Source organism: Pinus tabuliformis, chromosome 9 (genome assembly GCF_031772625.1).
Source record: "Pinus tabuliformis cultivar Carrire ecotype Pingquan chromosome 9, CPIR1, whole genome shotgun sequence".
In the NCBI taxonomy this organism is placed as follows: domain Eukaryota; kingdom Viridiplantae; phylum Streptophyta; class Pinopsida; order Pinales; family Pinaceae; genus Pinus; species Pinus tabuliformis.
In genome coordinates, this window is record NC_142307.1 from 1624427934 (window position 1) to 1624455835 (window position 27902).

A 27902-nucleotide genomic window follows, 5' to 3' on the forward strand; every position below is an offset into this window, starting at 1 on the left:
AAAGCAATAAACTCGATTGCCAACAAGGTCGTTGATTTGACTAAAGTCAACTTGCAGCGTGGTCATTGGAGTGGAACTATTAGTTTCACAGTGGTTCCAATGGACAAATTTAAGTTATTCTTGGGCATGAGTTTGTGATGATGGTGCAAGGGTCACCAATGCCTCGTGTTGATAGTTTGATGATTTTTGATGATCCCAAACTTCATGTCCTTCCAACACTGAGAATGTCAATGGGGATGAGATGATTGCAGGAATCACTACCATGAGCACAATTGCAAGGACCCATCATGTGTAGTGCAACCTTATAGAAAGGAAGATGGAGGTTTGAAGGAGGCTAAGAAAACTTTGGATGGAGGTCATGGGAAACCTTTAGTGGAGTATGGCACATTCAAAACATTGGAGAAAAGGCTTACTATGTTGGAAGTCATAGTAAACACCGCAATTTGTATGATATCCAAAGTAGCATATGCTTGTTTGGAAAAAAAAGGTAATGTTGACCTAGGTAGAAGAGAGAATGCATTAGAGCAAATACATGGAACTTTCGACCAATTCTCTTTGAACTTGGTAGGCAATGAGAACAAAGAGGAAGATGACACCATGTCTTAGTATGAGAAAGTTGATAGGGAAACAACATGTTCATTGGAGGAACTTGGGCATGTATAATGTTAAGGAGTCCTAGAGATTATAAAACTCTTCGTTGAATGTGAATATGAGATCAATGCAACATACTGCTCTCAATGTATTTAAGCAAGAGATATGGAGTTTTCGAACACGTCTCATCTCACTTGGGTAATGCTAGAGAACGTGATGGACTCCCAAGAAGGGATAATTTCCAACATTGTTATACACAATGGCACTATGGCAACTTGCCAAGCTCTTTTCACTAAACAAATTTGAAAACAACTCACTACTTGGGGAAGATTTTTGAGAGCAAAGGCACATGTGTGTGCCCACTTTGGTGTGGAGTTGATCACAAATGCAAGAAGCACTTGCCTTTATTGAAACAAATAGAGGATCTAGAGCAACGAATGGTAGAACCAAGCACAAGACAATTGCTTTTGCGGCACACGATTGTGTACTCCAAGAGATTTGGGAAAGAGTTGGACTATTTATTACTTTTTCAAAAGCACAAGGTTCCAAAATGCGTTGAGACATGGGCTATTAAAATCGAAGGTAGCTGCAAAAAGATTTAGCAGTGTGAAGAAGTTGAAGAGTTCAATAGCAAATGGATGATGAGTCTAAGCAACATAGTCAACATGGGCATAGAGATTTATGGATGTGTCGTTAAGGTAACAAAATACTAAAGTGAGGGAGGATGAGAGGCTTTTTATTTTCCCATGGAAAAGTTAGACGCCTTACCCTAATCCACTCTCAAAGGCAATGACAAGGTGGAATAAAGCCACCTACAACTTCGGCACTCAACACATTTAGCCACATGAACAAATCAAGACACATCACATGATCAAGATGCATCACATGCGCAAGGCACTCACTTAGAGTGAAACAAGTGGTGTCAAGGTGTGTTTGTTGGAGGTTTAATGGACCACTAAAGTTGTAATGGAATAGTGTTAAAGCCTTGGTGAAAAGCATGTTAGAGTTAGACAAAGAAGACATCAAATATCGAAGACAAGTGAAGTCAAAGGCAACAACGAGACATGGTCGCAAGTTATAAGCAATGAGCAAAGAAAGGGCAACTCACTAGGTGGCATGCCATAGTGAAGTTTGCATCATCAGACCCATTCGTTGAGCATATCTTGGATGAGCATTTTGTAATTGTTGGGCACTCCAATCCTCTTATGAAGAAGGCAAAGTACATTATGCCCTACCACCAAGTGGCATGGCCTCATTCTTGGATTGACTAGTATAAGAGTGCAATGTTTTGTAGAATCCTAAACATTTGGACAAGTTTTAGTGTTACAAGCAACACGAGTTCATGGAAAAAGAGGAATGTTGCTAACAAGTTGTCATTTATAAAAGAGCAACCCATCTATTGGATAAGATAGGAAGTTGGCACAAAATTATTTTTATAGGATGCCTATATTGAAGGCACATTGCAAGAAGTGTAGTCCTAACAATACGTGGTCATGTTGTAAGGAGATGCCTTAATTGTTTTGGACATGAAAACATCACACAAGTTGCAAGGTGGATGACTTGGGCATTGAAGTGTAGCACACAACTCTGCCTTCAGAAATAGTTATAACTGACACCCTCATCATGGGAGCAATCAAGGTCAGAGGTCCACATGGAGACATGAAAGGTTGATGACTTGGAGAGTTGAGTCATTCAAGAAAAAGAATGCAAAGGATTGAAGTGCATATCACTAAATTTAGAGTGAACATGATCATGCAACTTTGGCACTATTCAAGAAACTAAAGGGTCCAAACATAGCATATGAAGAAAGGAATGGAAAATTTAATCCTTATGCAAAACTAAAGTTAGATAAGTCTTGAAGTGGAGAGCATTGAGTGGTGGAAGTCTACAACAAAGGTAGACAACCAAGGCAAAGTTGGCACATCATAACGCAGAGCATTTCAACAAAGACACAAGCATTCTACATGAACAAGAAGCTCACTCATTGAAGACTCACTCATTTGAAGAAATGAACATGGCAATAGCCAAGCTTGCAAGTGTTGTGAAATGTTATAGTAAAGTGGCTAGAAGTTTATTAGTGACTTGCGCTATTCACATGTATGTAGAGTCTTGACAATTGGCTAGACTCATCTTTGTAAACACTTGGTTGTATCATTTTCTAATAAAAGTTTAGGTGTTTTGTGCACTGCCCATGGGTTGATGTGTGATGGTTGCATTGTCATTTAAATGGTGGAGTGTTGAACATTGATTAATTAAGATGTTTTGGAAGGCATGGTTGTTCACAACCTTACAAATTTGTTTGGTTGTATCGCGACTAACTAAACTTAGGCAACTTAGGGTTGGGTCCTATATGAAAACCTAGTTGTGTTGCAATCAACCTAGGGTGACCAAATCATTAAAGACTATTGTAAACTAGTGTCACATATCTCAAAGTTACACAATGAAAAATAATATAGAAGATTGTAGGGTCGTGATAGTGTGCATTTGTCATGCACACCTCATCCATGGGAGGGTGATACGTGTAAGGGATGTGTCTTTTTGCAATGTCAAAGGGTTGGTTATATGGGAACGTAATTTACATTGTGCAATACAACTCAACTGCACACACTACCACCCTTTGTGTTGCATAACACCACAAATGCACACCTCACATTGGACCGCCCTTTGTGATGCACACAACACAAATTCACACTTTGCCCACAACACCACAAATGTGCAATTTGTTTTTGCCCTTGCCCCACAACACCACTAATGCACACCTTCCCATCTAAGGTTTGTTGTGCATTTGTGGTGTTGTGGGCCCCATTGCCACTTAAACACACATTGTGATGCACAACAACAAAAATTCACACCTCACCTACATCTCAACAAATGCACATCTTCCCTTGCCTAAAACACCACAAATGCATAACTCACCCTAGACAAGCAAAGTGTGCATTTGGTTTTGCGGTGAGATGTGAATTTGTGTTTGATGCACAAGGTGGTCTAGGCAAGGTGTGTATTTGCATCGTAGGCAAAGTGTGAATTAGTGTTGTTGCGGACAACGTGTGAAGTGTACATTTGTGGTGTCATGGGCGAAGTGTGCATTTTAGTATTGCGGACCCTATACCACCTTTTGTGATACACAACATCACAAATGCACACGTCACTCAAGTGAGTAAGCTATGCATTTGTGGTTTTGTGATAGGTGTGAAGTTGTGGTTGATGCACATGGTGATCTAGGGCAAGGTGTGCATTTGCATTTCAGAGAAGTGTGAATTAATGTTGTGCATTACAAAGGGCGGTCCAAGGTGCGGCATTTGTGGTATATTGTGGGCCCTGTACTAGTGTTATGATGCACAACACCACAAACACACACCTCACCCTAGTGGGCAAGCTTTGCATTTGTGTTGTGCTACCTTCCCTAAGAGGGTGGGGGCCAAGAGTGGAGTGCATGTGTAATGTCAATGTGCATCTACCCCTAAAATGGTTATGCAACACAAATATATATCTTCCAAAGTAATAACAAATAAATACACTCGAACAAACTCTTACGAATGATCCATTAAAATGCATTCAAAACATCGACCATCTAACAAAATTTTATTCAAAACATCATTGAAAGAAAAAACAATTTAGTAACTCAATGCCATTGGTTAAAGCAACAAAATTAGCAGCTTCTATGCCATTGATTGATCGATCTGAATGATCTGAATTTTATGTATAAGTTCATCTTAAAAAGCAAAGGCCCTTTTCTTAGGATCCTTACCTTTCGCCTTGGTTTTTTTACAAGCAAAGAATATACAAAGAGATTTGTAAGATCTTAATCCAATATATACGTTCCCATATATTATAAAACTAAACCATCAAACTATATAAATGAAAGCAACAAACAGCAAGGAAACCGGTCTTATAACACAGGAGATCAAAACCCCAAGCAGGTGTGGATGAGCCCAGATGTAAAATCCTGGGTGACTTTGGTGGTACGGATATGACCCTCATAGAACAGCAGGTTTACGCACCTCTTAGGAGGGCAGCTTATGCCAAAGAAATTTTAGAAATAAATTTCTCTCTCATATATATATATAATGAAAAAAAAAATAAAGATAAAATATATGTGATCTCATCTCGAATTTCTTAACTACCAAGGGGCAAAACAAATCGAGCCGTAAACTTCTTGAACCTCAATGCTAAATCAATGCTATTTACTTTAACATCAGTCGAACAAACATGACACTATCTCCACTACGTAAAAAAACTACAAAATAAAATCACGCACATCTTATTATTTTATTTTCTGAGATGGATCAAAAATATATAATGAAAACAAGCACTCAAACTTCAGCGTCATTGAAAAAGGGTCGACGAATGTCCTCTCGTGGAGACTATTTTACACTCTTCTCCTGCAAGCATCAACATGCTACAAACTCACAAGGAGCTGTCTAGGCCCCCCGCTATAAATTACATTACCCATCGTGGACCTTAAAAGGTCCCCACAACCTGCTACACATTTTTTATAGCAGGATGGCATAAAACAATATAATGCCATACAAATAATGCTGACCAAAGAACTGACTTATGCACTGAGAACTACTTACAGTTAAAAACAGGATTTTACACTTTCGGTGCATAAATATAGATCTTTGGAGCACCAATGACCAAAATTATCTGACCTGTCAAACCATCCAAATCCTATCACAAATCGTCATTGATATTTGCTAGAAGTCTGGCTGGCATATTTTTTACACGGGCCGGCATGTCAGATGTTAACACCGATGAGACGGGCAACTTTGAAGGCATTCTGGATTCTGTATGTTTTGGGGTAATCGACATCTTGTTCATAGAAAATTCAAACGAGTCAAAATCTTCATCCTCACTTTGGCCTTCTGGGAATCCTTTATTTGATCCACTGTTTCCTTCATCGTCAGAAGTAAAATCTTCCGAATAAGTATACCTCTCTAACTCATCATCCGAAGACTCGGCACCTTCTTCAACAATCATAGTGTCTTCAAAATCATCATCCTCAACTGGAGTCTGAACCATTGACCAAAAAGTAAAATTTGGTCTGATAAATCTGAAAATAAGTGTCTCACAGTTAGAAAAAAAATATTAGTAACTACTATTCACATTCAATATCAAGAAAAAGACATTAAAAATACCTGTCTGAGCGTTTCAGTAAATATGGGTCAAATGGAAAGAACATGTCGAGTCTCTCAACACCCCCAAAGGCCTTGGATTCCTCTGTTTCAATTATGTTCTTTGAACTTGTGAAGCCTAAAACGTCAAATAGATGAACTGCTTTAACCTGCCTTAGAAATTCTTCTACGACTGATGGCAAACAAATCTGTCAAGCACAAAATGTCTTTGGTAATAGATCCCACTGAAAATCTACTCTGGATCAAGGACTAAACAACATGTATCTTCAGTTCACTATTCTTTATTCACATACCTTTAAAGGATTCAACTTGTGCTCAATAATCTTTTTCAGTGGTAACTTCTCTAACAGTAATCTCTGTTCAGGATCATCTATAAGCGACTTCATTCGGAAGCAAAGTACATACATAACAGCCTGAAATTCAAGTTCCACAAAACCCAGAATATCAAGCATTAGGGACAGTTAATCAAGTCAATCCCATGTACAACTGGAAACCTTGAAGCAATCAAATATGACTGGAAAACAACATGTCTTCTATGATTTGAAATAATTTATAGTAGTACATCTAAAAAATATCAAACCAGCATATCATAAAAATAATTTCTCCAAAGATGATCTCATATGTTAAACATCATAACATATTTCCCTACTGTAACAACACTCCACGGACATATTTGATTTGAATCATGCTGGTAAAATCAATTTTGACCACATTTATATTTCTAGGCTCCCTGCTCTGTAACTTACCTTGCCATGAACTAGTTTTCAATTAAGCTACTTTTCTGATTATACGACAAAATGCAATTTACCTTGTTTTCGATTAGTTACTTTTCTGACTATACAACAACAAAATGAGATTTACCTGACATGCTGAATAGAATACCCCATGCACTCCTGGATTCACAGGCTTCCTCTCCTCGTTATGATTATACGAGTATTGCAAGCACCAATCCACCAACCTGAAAGAATTGCATATCTACATGGAATTAAAAACTCATATATGACAATACGGATATATAAAAGATAAAACAAACAAACAAACAAACAAAACTACAGTTTACAAACCTTCTTAATGATGCAGAAACAACAGATAAAGGTAGGTATTTAGCACGAGACAAATAACTAGATAGGTAAGCAGCTGCAGTCATCCTGCAAAAGAAAAGCAAAAATTGTAGAATGTTTAAAATGATAGAAGACTGCATATAATGAAAAGTAACAACTATTTAACCAGCAAGATCAGAGTCTGGACACAGTAATAAAGGTCATATAGCCCATTGACATCTATCTGAACCTCACCGTAATTTACATCAGGTTTAACTATAACTACATATGGAATGTACGAAATATTGAAGCAGCAAAGATAACAGTCAGTAAAAGTAACATAGCCGACTGACACTGATGAATTACAAAAATATCCAAGACAAATTTACACTAGGTTTTACAACCCTAAAATAAAACAGATGGAGGGGCCAACAGAATTAAATAAGAACAATTCGCTTAAACTTGAGAAGATTCCCTGTAGTCGGTAGCAACCTCATCCTAAAATAATACGCTAGTATGAGGTTGCTATGATTACATAGACTGAGCAAGAATAAAAGACTAACATTTCTCTCCAAATTCGTACACAATTGTGAAAAAAATGTTACTGGTTTTAAATAATAATTTACAGCACAATGACATTAAAAGCCCAGCTTCCATACAAATCGATAAAATGGCAAGAACCTTTTAACTAGACCTAGGATTATGCAGGAGCATCAAGACGATTTTGACAATACCCCATTATAGAGTTATAGAGCAGACGAATCCAGTTCAGAGATGAACTGCAGCATGTATTGGTGGAGGCCGAGCAATGATGAGGTGTGTTTGAGGACAGTCCTTCTGTGCATTTCTTCCTTGGATAATTGAGTGGTTGAAATGCATATTGAAAATCCCAATGCACATATTAAAGGATGACAAGCATAATAAACATTTGGCATATATATTTGGGTATCAACATTTGTTCTTTCTACTTGGCATGCAATTGTTTACCATTGTCAAAAGGTCAAGTCACGTTTTTATATGAGCATGTGGGGTAAGGTAGAGCAAATGTCTGAATATCTGATGAGAGCAAATTGAAGTTATCCAGATATGAGAACACCTGGAACCTGTCTCAAGATTCACCAAACTTCAACCGTGAGGTTCGAAATCCAGCAAACCTATAAAAAAAATTAAAGTTCAGCGAACGTCATCGAACCTCATGGTCGTTGACCAAGTCTACAGCTCCAGCTTATAACCTTGTGTCACAGCTCAAGCTCGTAATCTATCCTTGCAGTTTCCAAGTCCATGATAACATTTTTGATGTTTACTAATACTGATTTCTTACTATTTTAAGTTATATTTCATTTTAAAGTTAATATAGAAAATATATATAGAGACAAACCTAATGTTGAGCCTCATTCAAACCTCATCAAAACTTTCAAATTTGAACTGAACCTAATCATTATTGAACCCGAACTCGAACCCAAACCGTGTGACTTAGCCTAGAACCATTGCAAAAGACAGATTGGTATAGCTTCAACAGGTGTAAGTAACAGAAAGCATAAACAGATCAGGGAGCTTCATAATCAAGGACAAGGCCTGAGAGCATGTGTAAAGCTGCCATGGCATTTGGCCTGACAGCATGAAGTTGTGGCCTTGGGTTGGCAAAATTTGCTTATAGAGGTAGATTAATAAAAATAGCTGTGTCATAATCAGTGTTATAAAAACCAGCCGGTTTGAACTGGTAACCAGTCAAACCAGCCAGTTCATTAGCCGACCGGGTCAAACCGGCAGAAAAACCATGTTTAACCCACCTCTTGGCCAAAAAATCACATAAACCGGTGCTAACCGGCCGGTTTATGGTCAATCCGGCCAGTTCACTGCCAACGCCGCAGAGGACCCACACAACGCAGTTTAGGAAAGTTCCAGGGTCTTTTGGAGGGAAAATAAGGGTTGTTTCCCTCCAAAAACACCCTCTCCAAGCCTTTAAAAGGTGTTCACCCCCCTCATTTGTTTCACACATCTCATTTGGAGTTTTTGTGAGTTTGATTGGGAGCTTGGAGAGTGTTGAGTTTTTGCTGGAGTAGTGGAACAACAGAGAGTTTGAACTAAGTAGTAGTCATCATGCCTCCAAAAGCCAATGATACTGCATGGGCTCATTGTGATATGATTGATGGCAAAAGGATCTGCAAATATTGCCAAAAATCTATTGGATGGGGTATTAAGTTATTAACAAGTTCAAACAACATTTGGCTGGGATAGGAGGCCATGTAAAGCCATGTGGAGCACCAAATGAATTAATAGATTAGGGCAGAATACCTTCAGAAGTTTGAGACTCAAGACACTGAACCAATAGAGAAGTTTATGACTCAAGCAGTTGCAAAGTTTGGGAGTCGAGACTCAACCAACTGAATTTGATCATGATGACTCATGAGAAGTTTCAAGTGATAATGCTGATCACTATTATCATATATGTAGACTTGTAGTAGGCCAGTGGCCCCATAGTTTGTAGACTTTTTTTTTGCACTCTAGAGGCCATTTAGAGCCTAATTGATTATATATTTTGTTGTTGATATTAATATATATTGCACTCAGTGCCATTTTGATATATTCACCTTTACATGGTATATATATGAACAAACTTTGCATATTTTGTGTCTGTTGGTTTGGAGTCATGGTTTTAAATCTTAAAAATGGTTTTTTCATTAAAAATTAATTATTTAATGTATTTTTTAAAAGACCGGTTCATTTAGACCTGACCAGTCCCGGTTTGAAACCCGGTTTATTAGGTGGACCAGTCTGGTCACCTGTTCCGGTTTCTAAAACTATGGTCATAATAGAGGTCAGGACAGTGTAGAATGCTGTGGAGTGCCAATGCACACATATGTAAATAGCGTATTTGCAAGCATGTGTCTTCAAAAAATGACTAATTATAATTTATTGTGTGTTTTATCAACCTCCAGATATAAGTTAAATCTCTGTGCAGTAACCTATGTGTACATTCAATTTGAATATATACAGGTACCAAATAATTGTGAGTTATGATACATATGCCTTGACATGCCTCAAAGACTGAAAGCTATTGTGTGAAGAATATTTTGGCTTGTATGAGGATCTTGTTGCGCTCACCTGAAATTGCAGGTTTATTATTTTATAACAGCGTGAGTCTGTGTAATGCTGTTCAGAAATTGTGTAAAAGTAGGCTGCAATGATGCATATATTCCAATTGTGGAAGTCATTGGAGAAAATTGTTGCAGATATGGATTTTGTTGGAGTTTGAATTGGCTGTGCACTCCCAACAATGTAGCCATGGCCTCCATCATACGATATGAGTTGCAACTTGCAACCAATAGCCTGATTTTCCAAATGATTCTACATGTCAAAATCCCAGAATCACAAAATAAATTATTGTGTTAGGTATGCACAGAATTTGTGATGCTGAATTAGTATTGCTAAGATGTTCTTGGATTTCACAAATTGCATCAACGGAAGCAATAAAAGAGGACTCTAATAAGGATTACATTCTGGTCAGCATGACCAGTTTGATTTGGATTAGACAAACCAACTGTGTTAGGGTGATGGTGACCCAACCTTGATTCTTTCACAATGGGCTAGTATGAAACCCATATCTCATTAAAAAAACTTAGAAATATTTTGTAATGTCTGATTCTGCCATATTTAGTCATATTTCCCGGAGGTTCATTATCCAATACATACACCAATCATGAGCTCAGGTTTACATTTGCTAAAGATACATAACAAGAGGTGTTACACCTTGCTCCAATGTACAAGGGGCACAAAAGTAAAACAGAAAGAAAAAGAAATGGGCAATGAATCTATGCAATTCTGGACCATTTTTTGTTTTTCAGTTCACCATATAGAAATAAATGTCCTGCTGTGTTCCTATTCTCCTCAAGATACTTCCCAAAGTCCAGATCCACTAGCGGGCAAACTTAGATCAACAAAAGGAGATTTAGGCCAAAATCTTTCAGTTGTAAAATTTTAAGAATGCTAAAGAGTTGGCTAAAGCTGGCAACACAGGAATGCAAATCAACTCTACCAACCCATGGTTGAATATTGTTATCCTAGAACACTGCAGGCACAAAATCATCAAGAGCTTTTGATCTAGACTTGTTTACACATGCACCAGAACGCCTAGCCGTTCTTCAACAGGAGAACACCATAAGCAAGTAGAGTGCACTACCCTAGGAATGAAAATAGACATTAGCTCCAGCATGCAAACGTTTTAACCTATGTAACTATAAATTACATTAGTAAGTCCATACTGCTATGCACAAACCCAAATAGTTAATGTGCATTTTGAGATGATTTACTTCTGAACCAAATCAAAATTTAATGTTTCAGACTTGTTTACACATGCCATAATTAGCCCTTCTTCAAAGGGGAGCACCATAACTGATTCAAGTGCACTACCCTAGGAATGAACGTACCTTAGCTCCAGCATCCTGAGTGCACATTTTGCAGAAGTTTTAACCCATTGAATTTATGATTAAAGTTTTCAATAAAGTGGAATTGAGTTTAGCAAATCTGCCCTGAAATACAAAATCCCAAATAGTTAATGTGAACTTTAGAGATGATTTACTTTTTCAGAATCCTGACAACAGAAAGAAAAGTTAAATGTTCCTTTGTTAATGGGAGTGAGGGTAGGTGCAGCTGCAGGGATGCCATTTTTGAAAGTAGGTTTCGTCAAGGCCTATGGATGCACCTCTCGAATATAAATATCAAATATGTAAGCACTTAAAAACAGAACTGACAGTGTAAAACAGTAAAACTTATTATCAATATATTAAATGTCATAATTCATTTGCACTCAATAATTATAAATGATATAGAGTTGTGAGTCAAAATTGTATATTAAATTCAAAATATCAATAGTTGCAGAAAGATTTAAAACTTTCAAAGTTTGAATCATACAAAATATACTCAAAGATAATAGCCCTAAATCAGTGCTGCCAATCACTGTCACATGGTTCGGGTTCAAGTTCGAATTCGACAATGATTAAGTTTGATTCGAATTAGAATTCCCAGTAACGTTTGAATGAGGTTTGCCATTAAATTCGACTATACTCAATTGACAAAAACATATATAGTTTTAAAATGTTTGAATTAGAAAATTTAAATAATAATAATAATAATAACAAAAACAAGAATAGTAATCTAATATAAGGTAACAACCTAATCAGATGCCAAATTGATATGAGACACCCCTATGAAATGTACATACCCTGCTTCCCTCCAGATTCAACCTTGTGACCTCCAGAAAGGACATATTCTTAACCGTTAGTCCCACTCAAACAACATTTCAAATAAAGTTATAGACAGATCCCACCCACCCACATAGTCTAACAAATCTAAGTTGTATTCTTACTCTTAGACCTTGTTGAGTCTCATGCAAAGGATAGTATTTGAAAAGTGTTATATCATTGGTTCATCCAATCCACATAGGTTACTTTATCATACCCATTTTCTACAGATGAATTATTTATATACATAACCATACTTTATAACCAAACAGAAAAAACACCACAAATGCAGAAAGACATGTAATTCTGTTACTCTATTCTCAAATTATGGCAGAAAATATATGGTTCAAGTACTGTATGGAAAAATTTAAATTTGAATTAACAATTACAAAGCTATATGGATATATTCCACAAACAATATAATACAATAAAATGTTCCACAACACTAATGCAAATATTTGAGGTCGAAAAATTCCGTAAGAGACTTTAAAAAAATAAGACTTGACTTTTAATTTTTGTGTTGAGCAAATAAAAATTGAATATTTTATAAAATTTAAAAAAATGAATAGTATACTACATTATAAATAAGTTTATTAACCCCAAAATGTCACTAAATGCAAGAATGGCTCTCAGATTTACTATACCTTGTATTCCGTGGGCGAGATTTATTGACAAAAATATCACACAGCATTGAAGCAAAGTTTGCACCGCATGTCTTTGGAGCCAGAGAGCATAGATAGAAGACAAGAAACTGCATCCAATGTTGTATGGAAAAAACTAGTCAAACCAGTGAACAATACCAACCTAATATTAAGACATAAAAGTAATACAGCAATAAATAGGCATGTATTTTGCTTGTAAGAGAACCCAACTCTTGTATATGCAATACCAATTATTCCAATTACCGTTCAATCAATCAAACTAAAAAAAAGCATCACCGTTGTCCCATTTATTTTAGACTGGCTGATTTGCATATGAAGAATTTGAAGATAATAAAAAACACGAATGATTTTCAGGATAACGATAAAGCTGGCAAGACACAGGAGGCCACCTAAATAGAAATGCGATGAACTGGAAAACAAAGAATTGACAGCTAAATTTTTCAAGATTGTGTCCCCCAACGAATGGGAAAACACATATTCCATGAACTACAGTACATCCACTGCATAGTACAAACAGCTATTATACGCTGTAGAAAAATGTGTCCCCAAGGACAATGAGCTTGTACCTGGATGTCGACAAACAATACAGATTGATCAAATCTGCACGACTCTACTTTCTGGCCAAAGCTAAATATAATGGATAGGACATTAAGATTAAGCCATGTCAAGTTTGGTATCATTTCTCCAAGCTCTGCCCTATTTCACACTCGGAAATTCAATCAGGAAAATAGTCTACAAGTAAATTGAGAATGACTTGCCACCTTAACATCAACCCGATACAATTATAGAAAAAACTCAATGTTATTCAAAGTGCTGAGTGACACGTCCCTGGTGTGCAGCTCAATTGGCAATCGACGTGATATGAGGTATTGTGTAAACTAAGAGATCCCAAGGATCAAATCCCCTGGAAGTAACCCGGTCTACGGAGAGAACAGGTTGTAGGCCCCAGAGGTATAGTGGTAGTGATCAGAATAGTCTACAAGTAAATTGACAATGACTTTCCACCTTAACATTAACCCGATACAATTATAGAAAAAACTCAATGTTATTCAAAGTGCTGAGTGACACGTCCCCGGTGTGCAGCTCAGTTGGCAATCGACATGATATGAGGTATTGTGTAAACCAAGAGATCCAAGGTTCAGATCCCCCAGAAGTAACCTGGTCTACGGAGAGTAGAACAGGTTGTAAGCCCCAAACATATAGTGGTAGTGATCAGAATAAACGCCATGTCATGCGAGTATGTTAAAATTGGCAACTAGGGCCAAACTCCACATGGGTCATCTTATTTATGACAGCTGATATTTTTCTTGGATTCCTCTCTCCAAAAGGTGTAGGATTGATCTAAAGATCATCCGATTCTGACATGTACAAATGAAGTTATGAATTTATTTTGATTATGGTCAAATTGTCAAGGTCGGCCAGCAAACTTATGTAGGCTTAGAAGCCCAACAGTCACGTCTATTCATCCTCAACGTTGCATATAAATAGAAGGTGACTTAGCCTCCTTTGGACACACTCATCTTCACACTTCTTTCTCTCTCTCTCTCTCTCTCTCTCTCTCTCTCTCCTCATTGATTGAGTATGGATTTCTGGGCCTCTCTCTCTCCACACATCCGAAATTTCAGGAGAGCTAAATTTCAGGAGACCGAATTTCTGGACTGTTTGACCAAGTGTTGACCAGAGTTGACTGCAGCTAAGGCTGACCATAGGTGGGTTGTTTGACCAGAATTTGACTAGGCTGACTTTGACTGTTTTGAGGGCTGTTTTATCTTGCTATTTGGAGGCCGAAGTTGACTAAAGTTGACCGATTTGCTGAGGGTCAAATCTGCCCTGTTGACCAGTGTTGACTTTTCTGGTTAGGCCTCTTTTGCTGCTGTTATAAACTATCAGATTTGTGAATTGTACTATCTCTCGATACTGAACTATTGAAGACTAGAAGAAGATTTGATAAAGGGTTTACCCACATTGGCGTTTGTCCCTGAATAGTGCCACATCTTGTGTCCTCTTGTCTTGGCTTGTCTTCTACTATTTATGTTTATGTTCTATCCACATTTTACTGTCATGTTGATGTGATTGCTAATCTGAAAATTGATACTGGGCTAACAAAGAATTTGAAGTAACATTGCTCTAAAGCATAGAACATACAATTGTTGCCTAAAATTAATAGAGTATGAGCCCAACCCAGTTGCTGATTCCTCTAGTTACAGAAAAAGTGCTGAGTAACACAATTTTTTGCAGCTCACTATTCTATAAAACTAGCACATAGCCCTCTAAATGCAGGTCTGATGTGCACCTTTAGTTCACATTTGTCTCCAATACTTGACACATTTACCATTTGTGTGAACTCGGGATATGCATCCTCAAGCTTTACAATCTCAAGTGGCATATCACACGTGTGTTTAAATAGGTTTGTGCTTGTTTCAATAGTCACTGGACCTAATGCAACATCTGGATTCATTGTACCACTAGATTCTATGCACAAACGCACCAAGAGTTTATGAATCACTCCCCACTTCCAACTGGGCTGTAGAATACACCTCACTTCTCCTGGTGTGATGAAATAGATAACAAAAATCTTTGCAGATGAAAATTCAACCACAAGCTTGCAATTGTTCAATATCAAGAAAGAAAATTAGCTATGTTGCATGGGTTCGCGAACCCGAGGGTGGGGTTCTCGAACCCGTCCCAGATTCTCGTCCCCAAGTACCAGATTCGGGTATGAGTGCTTCTGAGAAGAACCCATAAGAACCGGGTTCTTCTATGAAGAATTGGGTTCTCCATTAAAAAACAATTGGGTTCTTTTGTCTTGACGGGTATGGAGAACCCCAATGATGGGTACCTGGAACCCCAAAATCGGGTTCTTTGGGGTTCATTTTAGTTTTTATTTTTAGGTTTTTAATTATTTTAATGGGCCTCCCCTAGTATTCCAAGTAGCTAGAGGAATTGGAGTACTTATGCCTTTATCCATTCAGTTAAGAGAAATACGTTGGGCTCAAAGAAGGCAAAAAACTTAGTGTACATTCATAGCACACTTCGTCTCATATCTCGAAAAGACCCTGGGTACAAGGAGGGTCCTTTCAAGAGATGGGACCAATACACAATGTGAATGTTGAATGTTCAATGATGTGCATGTTTAAATCTTTAAAATTTAAAACATAAATATTTTAGTTTTCTCGTTTAAAGTTAAAAAAATATACAAATTCATATATATTATAATTTATAAAATATAACATTTATATATTATATATAAATTATAATACACCCCTGAAGAACCCATTTTGAATGTAGTATGACAATGGACATATATCATGATTCTTATTAATATGTAAACTCCAATTTGCACTTGATATCAAACTAGAAATTTTGAGATTTCAATGTGAATGTTGATGTTCAATGATGTGCATGTTTAAATCTTTAAAGTTTAAAACATAAATATTTTAGTTTTCTTGTTTAAAGTTGAAAATCTATACAAATTCATATATATTATAATTTATAAAATATAATATTTATATATTATATATATAAATTATAATATACCCCTGAAGAACCCATGCACCCCTGTTTCAAAAAAATACGTACTCATCCCCGTCCCCGTCCCACGTTTCTTGGCAACATAGAAAATTAGGATCTCCAATGCTACTGAAAACAAAATTAGCAGCCCAAAAAAATAGAAAGCACCAGTGGTCCGTTGTCTGTGTGTATGGTATTCAGTACCATCAATTCTAACAGAGCTTTCTATGTAGTAGTAGTAATGAAAAATGCCCCTGCAAACCAAAGCTTGTGATCAACTGTTGAAAGTAAAGACACGTTAAGCTGCATTCTTACAAAATGCTATAAGAGGCTGATTTCTTACAACTGTTCACTATATTTACTGGACCTTAGATAAAGCCTCCCTCCTCTAAATGGTGGTTTTACTTCTACAGACCTCTATTTTGCATGTCCCTTATACCTAGATATTCCATGTAGAAATTTCAGAATCCAGATAGGGCTCTCCAGTGACTTTAAAAATTTCAAAAAAATTTAATCACTGAGTAAGATACTATGCTCCAAGCATCTATTCCATCCATATGAAGGATTTTTTCACAAAACAGAGCTAAAACTAGAGAAAAAAAAAAAGACAAGATAGTTGCAATGCCAGAGACTATTCAAATGCTTAGAATAAGAAACATGTCACAGATATCATATTAATCATCGTTTCAGACACCTTTAACACACTGTTATTTTGCAAGTGCCTTGCTGAGTAGAATAGGTTAAAAATATTACAAAAGCTTGATTTGCTCAGAAAGAAGAATTCTGCAACTCAATTGCATGCAAAACATAAATCCCACTTTGATGGAAAACCACTATTCAAATTGTTAAGGTTTTCATTGCATGATTACAAGGCATGCCATTCGATGTAAAAATCTTTTAACAGCTAATACATTTATGATTTTATGAAGTATCTGGCACAAGAAAGCTTCATTGAAGCATTCCATATACTCCTTGAAAACCAAACATTTTTGACATATTACCTGAGTAAACTTAGACTTGTGAGTATTCAAAATAGTTGATTGAAATGAGTGCATGAGTGTATCATAGACCTATTCACAAAAACAGTGGAATAAGTTAGATGTCAAGAAAAAAACAGATCAATTATGCATGTTTTTGAAAAACCACCAACTTTAGTTGACCGACAATACAGTTCAAGCTGACCAAATAAATAATAATTTCACCTGTGGCAGGCGACCCTCATCAGCACATAATTTCAGATGTTCTAAAGTCATTTCCATTAATACATCCATCTTATCTGCAACACCCCCCAGACTCTGCATAGAAGAAGGTTTTGGCAATTCAACATTTGCCTAAAACCCAAAACAAACAAATGCGATTAGAGAAAACTTGTGCAAAATCAGAAGAATTACATCTGCGCTGGTACATGCAAGCCAGTTACTGTAATTCAAAGTAATTATAGGGAAACACTACAAGTTATACCTCGCTACCAGGCTTCCCAGGTTCTTCATTTTCTTCATCATCTTCCATTTCCATGTCAAATATGTACACCTTGCTTGAGTCTTCATGTAAAATGTGTTCCCATTTTATTTCAACCTGGATTGCAAATACAATAATAAGGGCATTTTGACAAAACTTCTTACAACAATGATTCGAAAATCTAGAATTTACTTACTAAAAACCAAAATTTTAGAAAGAAGAAATATCAACAATGCACATTGGTTTTCTGTTAAAAATGATCCTCACTTACATCAATTTCAATAAGCCTGTCCACCACTGCCATAAGTAATCTACTACCAATAATTTCCCCAACAGCACTGCTCTCCACTCTAAGCATGTTCTCAACATACAAGGCATTCCACTGAAAAACATAAGACAAATAACACAAATAAGAGCTTAATATTCCCCTCATTCAAGGCAAATTACATAAATCACAGCGAGTTCTTTTGGAAGAACCAGCAAATTTTTAACATCTGAACTGATAATAAATACTATTCCTGAGGCATGCTCATGGTTACAATTTAAAATTTAAAAAGATGCCAAAGTAGATCTCAAACATTAACAAATTGTTATGGCACATAAACAACTGCCTTGGATAGATTTTCAACTAACTCACTTTCTCGGTTATCACTCCCCAAACTATCAATCCTGATTTGTGACATCACTGATAACCATAATTTCCCTCTGAGAACATGGCCAAAAGACATGTCAAACTGCAGAATGGACTTTTCTTTTTTTCACTTCACAACCTAGAAACATTGCCTCATAATTTGTCACGCTCCAGACACTTTGAGATTGATTTATTACAAATGTTGTACATTCTCTTAGCATGTATGTGGAGAATGGAATAACTAATGTTTAATATTTACATATTTGAATTCAAAGGTGAACAATAGGGATGAATGTGATTAATTGTTGCCATCTTGAAGCATCCTACTACATATAAGTTTATAACAAAGAATCCTAGCCATCATCCTCTATAGAGAGAAAACTCTGCTCTCGAACTCAAGTATCAAGATACAACATGTTTATAGATAGCAAATGAGTAGCAGCTTGCTATGTTTATCTGTATAAAAATTTCCTGTGTCAGAGGCAGGTTTCTGATAACTAACAGTGTGTTTACACAAATGTAATTCAAGCAGAGTCACACAATGGAGGAGAAATGAGACAATACCCACTGCATCAGATTACCGGCTAAAGTAATTTTTTAAGTAGCCCGATGCTTTCTAATGTAAAGAAATAGCTAATAGACTCACAACATAAAGTAGCTTCAAGGAAAAAAGCAGTTTCCAACAAATTCGGAAAATCCACCGACTATTTCCCTGGGTTCCATTGCCCTGAGGTTGCTAGTGAGCTTAAAAAGGATACCGACTTAAGAGTTACCAAGTGGTTTGTTTTAAAGCTGTTAAAAAGGTGGCAGTAATATTGTTAAATTTCAGACCATGGTAAGCAGATTCTGCACTCAGATAAATTAACCTAAACCCAACCATATCTCATGCATGCATGCACCCTATACCTCTCCTACAAATCTGCAGCTCGCCTCCCAAAGAAACCTAGTGCTGTACCATCATCAACTCCCCATCATGCTGTTCACAGGAACCAAGATAAGATGAATCTGATGAAGTATATCACTGTGGTGCCATGCTGAGGGAGATACTAACAAAGCAATCAGGTCAAAATAACAAATTTTACATATAAAAGGATCAAGGATAGATCTCTTCTCAATGGCATAAAAGATGACAGCTTCAAAAGTTTTGTGAGAAAATACAACGAGTGTGAACCAGTCAAACTTTAAATTTAAGGAAAATTCCAAAACACTGCTTTGCAGATGCAGGTCAATAATATCAACCAGTTTCTTCTATCATGCTCAAAGGAGAACCTTTTAAATGTCAAATCCAAGTGCAAATCTAAAGGGAAAGAAGCAAAATATCAGAAGTAAATATTAAGTCCAACTGTAATGATAAGTGGAAAATATTCAAATTACCAAAAACAATAGATATATTATATATGTTCACAAATTCACCATTCCCGATGGACATATATCAAAGAACTAATTTATAATCTAAGTTATGAAGTTTATTTCACATAATAGATCAGATGCAGCTAGAACAACCCGCCATTGCTTCCAAACAAAAAGTCGGTAGACATTGCCCACGCATCAAGGACCACCTTCTCAACATCACATAACAGGTAAATCCGCATTATGTTTAGAATTTAGGTCAATCACCTTAAATTATGTATACAGCAAAGAAATAATGATCAATCAAGCATATACAACAAAGATAAAAACTATGAACACATCAAACAAAAGAAAGTATTTATGCATAAGCAAACAATGTGTATTGCATGATGAGAAAGACAACTAGATGGAAGATTCAAAACTATAAAAAAAAATAATGAAAACCCATCACATAAAGAAAAAAATGGTTGTAAGAAAAAATTATAAATAGAAGATAATATCAGCTGCAACCTGCTTTACCAAAATTTATAAATAAAGATAATACCAGCTGCAACCTGCTTTACCAATCATGCATACTCTTGACCTGAATATCTGGAAGTAGCAATTGTAAGGTTCAACCATTCAACTGATACTGTGCATCAGACGTTACTCTTGGTAACAATCAAAAATAAATAAAAAGCATCAATAAACAGTTATTATAGTACGAAAACAATGACAATGACAAAATGGAAGACATCAAAGTTCAACTTGTCTCTGAGAACCAACGCTTTTGAAGGACAACATTTTCCAAGGCAGAGAAATTCAAGACAGTCCTTTGAACAATGACATTAGTATAGTTTAGAGTCTACAGAGCATTACCACAATCAATAATCAATATGCATTTTGAAGTATGATTCAAACACATTAAATTAATATACTCACGTCTTTATGAATAACTCTGTGTGGCATCCTTCGAATAATTATTGGTTGCAACCTTAATGAAGCAGTTGGCACAAGCTCTGCAATTTGTTGTATTGCCAAATGCACTTGGTCCAGAATTTCACTTTTCCTTGCTAGCTGTTCTGTTTTCTTCTGGAGGAGTTGGTCTGCAGTTAGCCCACCTAAAATCAAGCGCCTGGTAAGGGAATCCATGAAGAGTGGTAATCCACATGAAGGCGGAAGAAAATTCTTGACAAGCATGTCTAAGCACCTATCCACTAATCCTCCATTTGATGTCACCTGCATTGCTATCAATAATAAGTTGATCTGTAGCCCAAAGCAAAGTCATCCTTATCGTCAAGGAAAGTTGTGCAATGGATATTGACAATTCATCAATATTACGTGACATACCAAATTGATGATAACTTCCACTAACCCATCTGCTACATCCAAACTGAAATTCCAAAAGCTCATACCAAGCACCTGGCATATATTATTAAAATATATACAGAACAGTTAGCACCACCTTCTTAAGAACATGATCTGAATCACCAATTCTTATATTCATAAGACAGCCAACCTAGCCCTTCTACACCCTTAAAATACAAATTCAACATTCCAGGATTGCCACCTTTCTATTTGATGGAACAATTGCATGCAGTCGTAACTTACAAAACTAAGAAGAGAACCATGGTGGTGTTCATTAATAGAGGAGACTGACTGAGAAAGGGCCTTCAATGTCATCTGTCAACCAACACAATGTAAAATATTCAGAAACAACTGCAGCACAGTACATCAGTTCCAATTATATGCACTGAAATTACTCCTAGATTCAAAATTATTTGGATACATAAAATTAACCAAGCAAGAAAACAAAAACAAAAAAAAAACTAAACAACTTGCAAAAGGGCGGCCAGTGACAAACAAAACTTGTGTAACATTCTGAAATGCATACCACAAAAGCTGCTTCCTGAGAAGGATCCCCAGCTTCAATATTATTAAGGTCTTGAAGGAGTTGATTATAACATGTTGCATCCCCCTGCAACTAGAAATGTTAATATGAAAGCACAGATGTGAACAATAAAGCTTTTAGTGTGTGTGAGCTCAAACATTTAGCTACAATGGGTTGATTAGACTATACAAATGTCGTAGGTAGAAATTAGAATAACAGCAAAACCTCATTCAGTTACTTTGTCAACTTAAATTTCAAAAACAAGCACAAGTCAATCATCAACCTTTTAACATACAAACCATAAGTCTAACCTCAGCAAAAAAACTTGGTAAGTTAAGGTCATATAAAATTGTTTTCCCAGCCTTTGCAGTTTGGTCTGCAGCACAACACATTTGACAACCAGAGAGCTTTGGAAGATGATCACAGTCCAACGTCCAGATGTACAAAATTATACAAAACGCTTGCACATAACTTAATATGTTTTACTCCCTTGCCCCTCTCTAATGTTGAGACACACAACCGTAAGCACAAAGCTAGTCAATGAGAATGGAAGAATCAAAGAGATGGATACTTGCTAAGGAATACATGAAAGTAATCGGTTGACCTAGTTACTATTTGATTCAAAAATATCCATGGTAGCCATATTCAAAATGATGTAGACTGCACTCAGATAAAAGATTGATGGTGGCAACTTGATGTATTTGTGACTGCAAACATCCTACTTTATCCACTTTAAAAGAACCTTTCAAAGTTCTATACTTAACATGCAGAAGGAAAAATAGGAAGAGCAACTCTAATATATTACCTATTTAACAGATTACAATAGAATCATATATAGTAGAAATGGCATTATACTGGGGAGACATTCACAGATGCACTGCCTGAAAAATGGTAAATTGCACATTAAAAGAAAAAAAAATTGTAAAATGGCTCTACGCATGCGCAGCTGTCAAAATAGTGCATCTTCTTAGGTTAAGAAAAATGAGCAATAATTGAACCTTCCACCACGTGAAACCCATTGTTAATGTCCAGATTGAACCACCAAAAATCTTACTAGCCAACTGTCCCTTCAACTTGGTCAAACCACTATGGAAATTGAATCAATAACTCAACAGACTGTAGGAAAAATCTCACAAGCCAACTCTCCCTTCACTTGGGTCCAAATCACTATGCAAATTCGCCCGATAACTTAATAGACTGTAAGAGAAATCTCAAAAGCCAGCTGTCCCTTCACTTAGGTCAAAATCAAAGTGGAAATTGAACCAGTCACTTGCGAGAATAGACTGCAAGGGTAGTATGCATAATTTTTATGTGACATATCAACTCTAAGCAAATGCATTCCAGGGAAAACAGGACTTAAGACCAAACCCCAACAGTATCCACCTAGTAATCCCAATCAGTGTTTTACGAAACGGCCGGGTTGACTCCGAAACGGCCGTTTCGATCCGGGTCATTAAAAAAAATTGCAACCCGGCCCTATGACTCGGCTCGGTGACCGGGTCAGCTATGACCCGGCCGAGTCAGCCAATGACTCGGCCGGGTCATAGCTGACCCGGTCAACCCGGCCGGGTCACGACAAAAAACGGCCGTACCGTTTCCAAACCGCTGGGCAGCGTTTTAACATGAAAAAAATTAACTTTTTGCTGATTTTTGGCTGATTTGGTTAGGGTTTGTGGACATGAAAAGGTTTATGTGATTAGTTAAATGCATTTGGGGTCCATTTCCCCCTCCCACCATTTGGGCACCACTTCTACAGTTGCAGTTGGAGACGATGATGATGAGGAGGAGTCATGGGGCCCCTTGTCTGGCTCTGCCTCTGATGATGATGATCCAGAGATTGGTCGAGATGATCTTGGCTCCTCTGGCAGTAGCCAGTAGCTACTAGCCTCCTTGGTTATTTGTATTTTGTTTTGACTCTTGAGTCTTTGATCATGTATGACAGACTACAGTTGACTATGTATTTACTATTGCCATTGGGTACACCGTACCATTTTGATATAATGGATTGGTTCATGAGCCTACTTTGATCATATGTTGTCTTCCATGTATATTATAATGTTGTGTGTTTCGAAACTTGAATGAAAATATTTAAAATTATGTTTAAACTATTTAAAATTATGTTTTTTTATAAAAAAAATAAATATTTAATGTATTTTTTACAACGACCGAGTCATTGAAATCGAGCCGGCCGAGTCATTGCCGTTTCCGTTTCCGTTTCCGAGTCGATCCTCGGCCGAGTCCGAATCCGAGTCCGTTTTGTAAAACATTGATCCCAATGCTCCCAATAATTCTCCCAATTCTGTGTTATAAACTTATACGATATCGAACCATCATAAAGGCAATTTAAAAGCTCAATTGGCAACAGTGTGTAGCTTACTAATAACAAGTGTTTGCCCGTATCCAAAAAAGGTGGCCAAAGACAGAAGTCTGAAACCCGAGAAACACTTTCTTTTATAGAATATTAAAAAGGTTGAGGAATTATCCAATCCATTAACTCTAATGATTATTCTCCAATGTGTACTATTAATCATTATTGCATATAGCTATTTTATATATCAACACCCATTCGTGAGAACAAGGGCGAGCAATAAGCACCATGCAGAATACTGCCTGGAACCTTGCAAATGTGTATAGTTCTACCTGCGGTGTATGTCACATCAAGGTTTCTGCCTGATGTATATCACTGTATTATGTATATCACTTCCCAAAACAAGCCCCTTTTGACATACAGCACCCCTAATTTGAACTTATCATCGTAGTAGCAGAAACAAGTCGTATCAGGCCTCCACACACATAAAAAGATATTTCCAGCCAAAAAATGCTGGAAATTACTATTTATAAAGGTTAAGCTCGCTAACCAAAACACACTTGAAGAGAGTTCGATTTCCCTTGCATGTGCGTTATCCCTGAGGAGAAATTTCAACTGCCAGTGGCCTCCTACTGTTGGAGATTTGAAGCCCCAGAATTCCTGATAAAAGATACGGTTGTGCTTTTTTTTAATTGTTATTTAGGTTTCTGCGTTGTTATTTACAATTGTTCCAATTATTTGATCTCTTTATATTTCCTCAAATCTCAATTTCATAGAATGTGCAATGTGTATTATTATTCAAATCAATTAAATCAGGTAACAAACGGATATAAAATAATGGTTACAGACTTTTCGAGAAAAGTAAATAAATATGCTTTATTTGAAATTGACTTTTTAAGACCATTTTTCCTAAATTATACCGAATCCGAATCCGAACTCGTCTATAGTGATTATGCTTACCATAAGACAAATGGTACATAAGAGAGTCATGGTAGCCAAAAATTAAAACCCAACCAAAATTAGATATCCAATGTCGCAGCGTTCTACATTTGCATGCTCCAATCCGACACATCAATAAGAATTGACAGCAAGAACGAAAAATAGCAATCGCAAGCATGCCTGTGAAACGGAGGTGATAGCAGAAAGTCACATCAAGGTTCCAGGCAGAAAATTTGCCTGGTGCATATCGCTTCCAGAAAACAGGACCCTTTTGTCATATAGACGTCCTTAATTTGAATTTACCATCGTAGTGTAAGAACTCGGCCGAGTCAGACCTCCCCATATGGAGAAAAGCATTTCCAGCCAAAAAAATTGCTCGAGATTGTTATTTATAGAGGTTAAGCTCACTGACCAAAACACACTTGAATCAAGTTCGATGTGTCTGACTTGTGCGTTATAAATGAGGAGAAATTTCCACTACTAGTGCCTGCTGTTGTTGGAGATTTGAAACGAGAATTCTTGGAAAGAGATATGTGTGTTTTTATTTGGAAGTCTTATTTAGGTTGCTGTCTTTTTATTTCCGCCACTCCTATTAAATAATTTACAAATGTTACAATTATTCGATCTCTTCCTATTTCCTCAAATCTCAATATAATATTATGTGCAGTGAGTATTATTATTCAATTCAATTAAAATTGAGAACAAATAGGCAAAATATTGTTTACATGCTTTTAGTCAGGATGTCTACTCCTGGTTTTCCATTGAAATTGACTTTTTAGTACCATTTTTTTCCTAGTTGTACAGAACCCGAATCCGAACTCGCATATGGTGATTGCACTTACCACGAAACAAATGGGTACAGAAAAGAATCAGAATCGCCAAATACTAAAACCCAACCAAAATTAAAAATCCAAAGACACAGCATTCTACATTTGCACTCTCCAGTGAGACTCGTCAATAAGAATCGACAGCAAGAACAGAATAATCACCATCACATGCATACCTGTGAGACGGAGATTAGAGCCTGGCGTATCCACAATCTGGCAACAGAAAGCACCTCTTTGTCAGTTGCAGTGCTCGTGCCCATCCCTGTCAATCGATTAACGTCCGGGGCTTCGACCTGCATACCCATCAAATGGCGGCGGCAATAACTATTGAAATTGCTTCTAAATTATTGGGGATTAGCGGCTAGAACCGCAAATTTGCTACTGTTCTACCGCTCTATATTTTTTAATTGCCGAATTTCTTCGAGCCCGAGATGAAAAATCCCTTCAAACACCTACTAGATTGGACCGTGAATATGTCAATCTAGAAAACTGATGTTAAAACGCAATGGAGTTTTAGCGCGTTGCTTGAAGTCATTCAATGGAACTAATGTCGGCTGGCAAGCTATCAGGGAGAAGAAATTGACGGTGCCGAGTTTGGTGCAACGCAGTAAGAGGAAACGAGGGCATGCCAAGGCGGCCAAGGTTTCAAACCCTAAAACCCTAGGGTTTTCACCGTGCCGCCTCTTTTGCTTTCGATTGCAGTTATTTTGAGGTCTCATGCACTATTTTTCAGGCAGTCCCTGTCCAGTCAACGCGTCGTCTGAATATAGAACGATTTGAATGTTCTTTTAAATATTTTTTATCTATAAAAAATTGAAAGAATATATGGAACGGTGGATATTGATGGTTAAAATTTTGCAATTTAAGCATGACAAAGGTTTTTAGAAGATTGATTTTATTTATATAGTGAAAAGAAATTATAATTTTGAAAATATTATAACTGAATATATATATATATAATATTTCAACTATTTTTTATTAGAGTTTATTATATAATTTTTCTATTTTTAAGTTGCGGTTATTTTGACTTTGTTAAAATTAGTAATTGTTTCTAAAAGTGCAAAAGTATATCAAAGGAATAGAAAATTTGAGAAAATTATTTTAAAAACTAAATTATTAAATATGAAAATTCTTATATAAAGATCGATATTTTCAACTATATTTAAAAAAAAAAAATGTTGAAAATCTTTTATTACATTTAAAAGTAAGATGACATGGTATACTTTGATAGTTGTCACTAATTTGCTCTATTCTTTAGTTTTATTTACATAGCTCGACAACATGTTAGTTTGATTGGAAAATTGATTTTCAAGCATATACATTGAGTTTTCATCTAGAGTCATTCATTTTTAGGGTTGTTTTTATACTTTGATAATGTTTCCTCAACTTCAATCAATCTAGGTAATTTCATCTCCATGACATTCATTTTAAAAAAGGTTAGGGGCAATTGCTAGTTTAATAAAGGTGAAGGACAACCAGTCTCTTGGTGAATCATTGTGTAGAGATGATTAAATTCCAAAGAAGTTAAGCACATCATCAAGTCATGATGAAATGAAGGCGTATGGAAGATTTTTCCCAATATGTTAGCTAAAAATCTCAAGTATTTTTACATATCACTGAAATGAGGTCTGAAAAAACATCTTTGCTCCATTAACAAGATGTATATAGATATCCATACTTCTACAAATACGAAAGTCAATTTAGAACACGAATCATTGTGTAGAGTTGATTAAATGCCAAAGAAGTTAAGCACTTCACCAAGTCGCGATGAAACAAAGGCGTACGAAAGCTCTTTCCCAATATTTTAACCGAAAATTTCATGTAGTTTTACATATTGAAATGAGGTCCCAAAAACATCTTTGCTCCATTGACAAGACGTATATAGATATCCAAACTTCTACACATACGAAACTCAATTTAGAAAATTCAGTACAATTTTTCAATATGGTTGGGAATGGAACATGAGTGTCTCCATGACTATAAATTTGTTCGCTCTATGGAAAAATATCTAAATTCATGGGTATAACCTTCAAAACTTTGGTAGAAAACAACGCAAAGGTGTATCTCTTTGTTCTTCTCGTGCACGTGGGTTACTGTCATGGAGGCAGACGATATGAATCGTTCGTCTTCCTTCTGGGAGGATGAAGAGAATCACGAAGTTGGGTCCTCTCTTTTAATCTTAATCCACTGAACAGGCAATGCTTGCCCATCCGTCCCTATGCAAACAATGGAGTGTACTACTGATTTTCTTCTTTGCAATATCAATTTCTGGTTATGTAGGGTTTTCATTTTTTGGTTGTCTAATGTCAAACAGTGTCATTTGAGCTGGGATATATACAAG

At 36.5% G+C, this 27902-nt stretch overlaps 1 protein-coding gene across 1 annotated transcript; it reads right to left on the minus strand.

The window, feature by feature from the left end:
• Positions 1-4829: 4829 nt before the first annotated feature.
• On the minus strand, positions 4830-26317 carry LOC149155033 (uncharacterized). The gene is made up of 15 exons (XM_089443199.1): positions 25738-26317; positions 21491-21574; positions 21208-21279; positions 20947-21018; positions 20539-20835; positions 17908-18018; positions 17640-17753; positions 17381-17509; positions 17180-17248; positions 12651-12757; positions 6791-6874; positions 6588-6684; positions 6020-6139; positions 5730-5914; positions 4830-5644 (listed from the first exon to the last, which is right to left on the minus strand). The coding sequence occupies exons 1-15, from the start codon at positions 25864-25866 to the stop codon at positions 5266-5268; spliced, it is 2049 nt and encodes a 682-aa protein (XP_089299325.1). The 5' UTR covers positions 25867-26317; the 3' UTR covers positions 4830-5265.
• Between the last annotated feature and the right edge of the window lie 1585 nt (positions 26318-27902).

Excerpts from the sequence above, each read along its gene's own strand:
- LOC149155033 (XM_089443199.1), bottom strand. The coding sequence starts at position 25,866 with ATGGGTATGCAGGTCGAAGCCCCGGACGTTAATCGATTGACAGGGATG. Across the intron at positions 12,758-17,179 it reads ACAAGTCTAAGTTTACTCAG|TTTCTTGTCTTCTATCTATG; the intron begins GTAATATGTCAA and ends CATTGGATGCAG. Across the intron at positions 5,915-6,019 it reads ACAAGTTGAATCCTTTAAAG|ATTTGTTTGCCATCAGTCGT; the intron begins GTATGTGAATAA and ends TGTGCTTGACAG.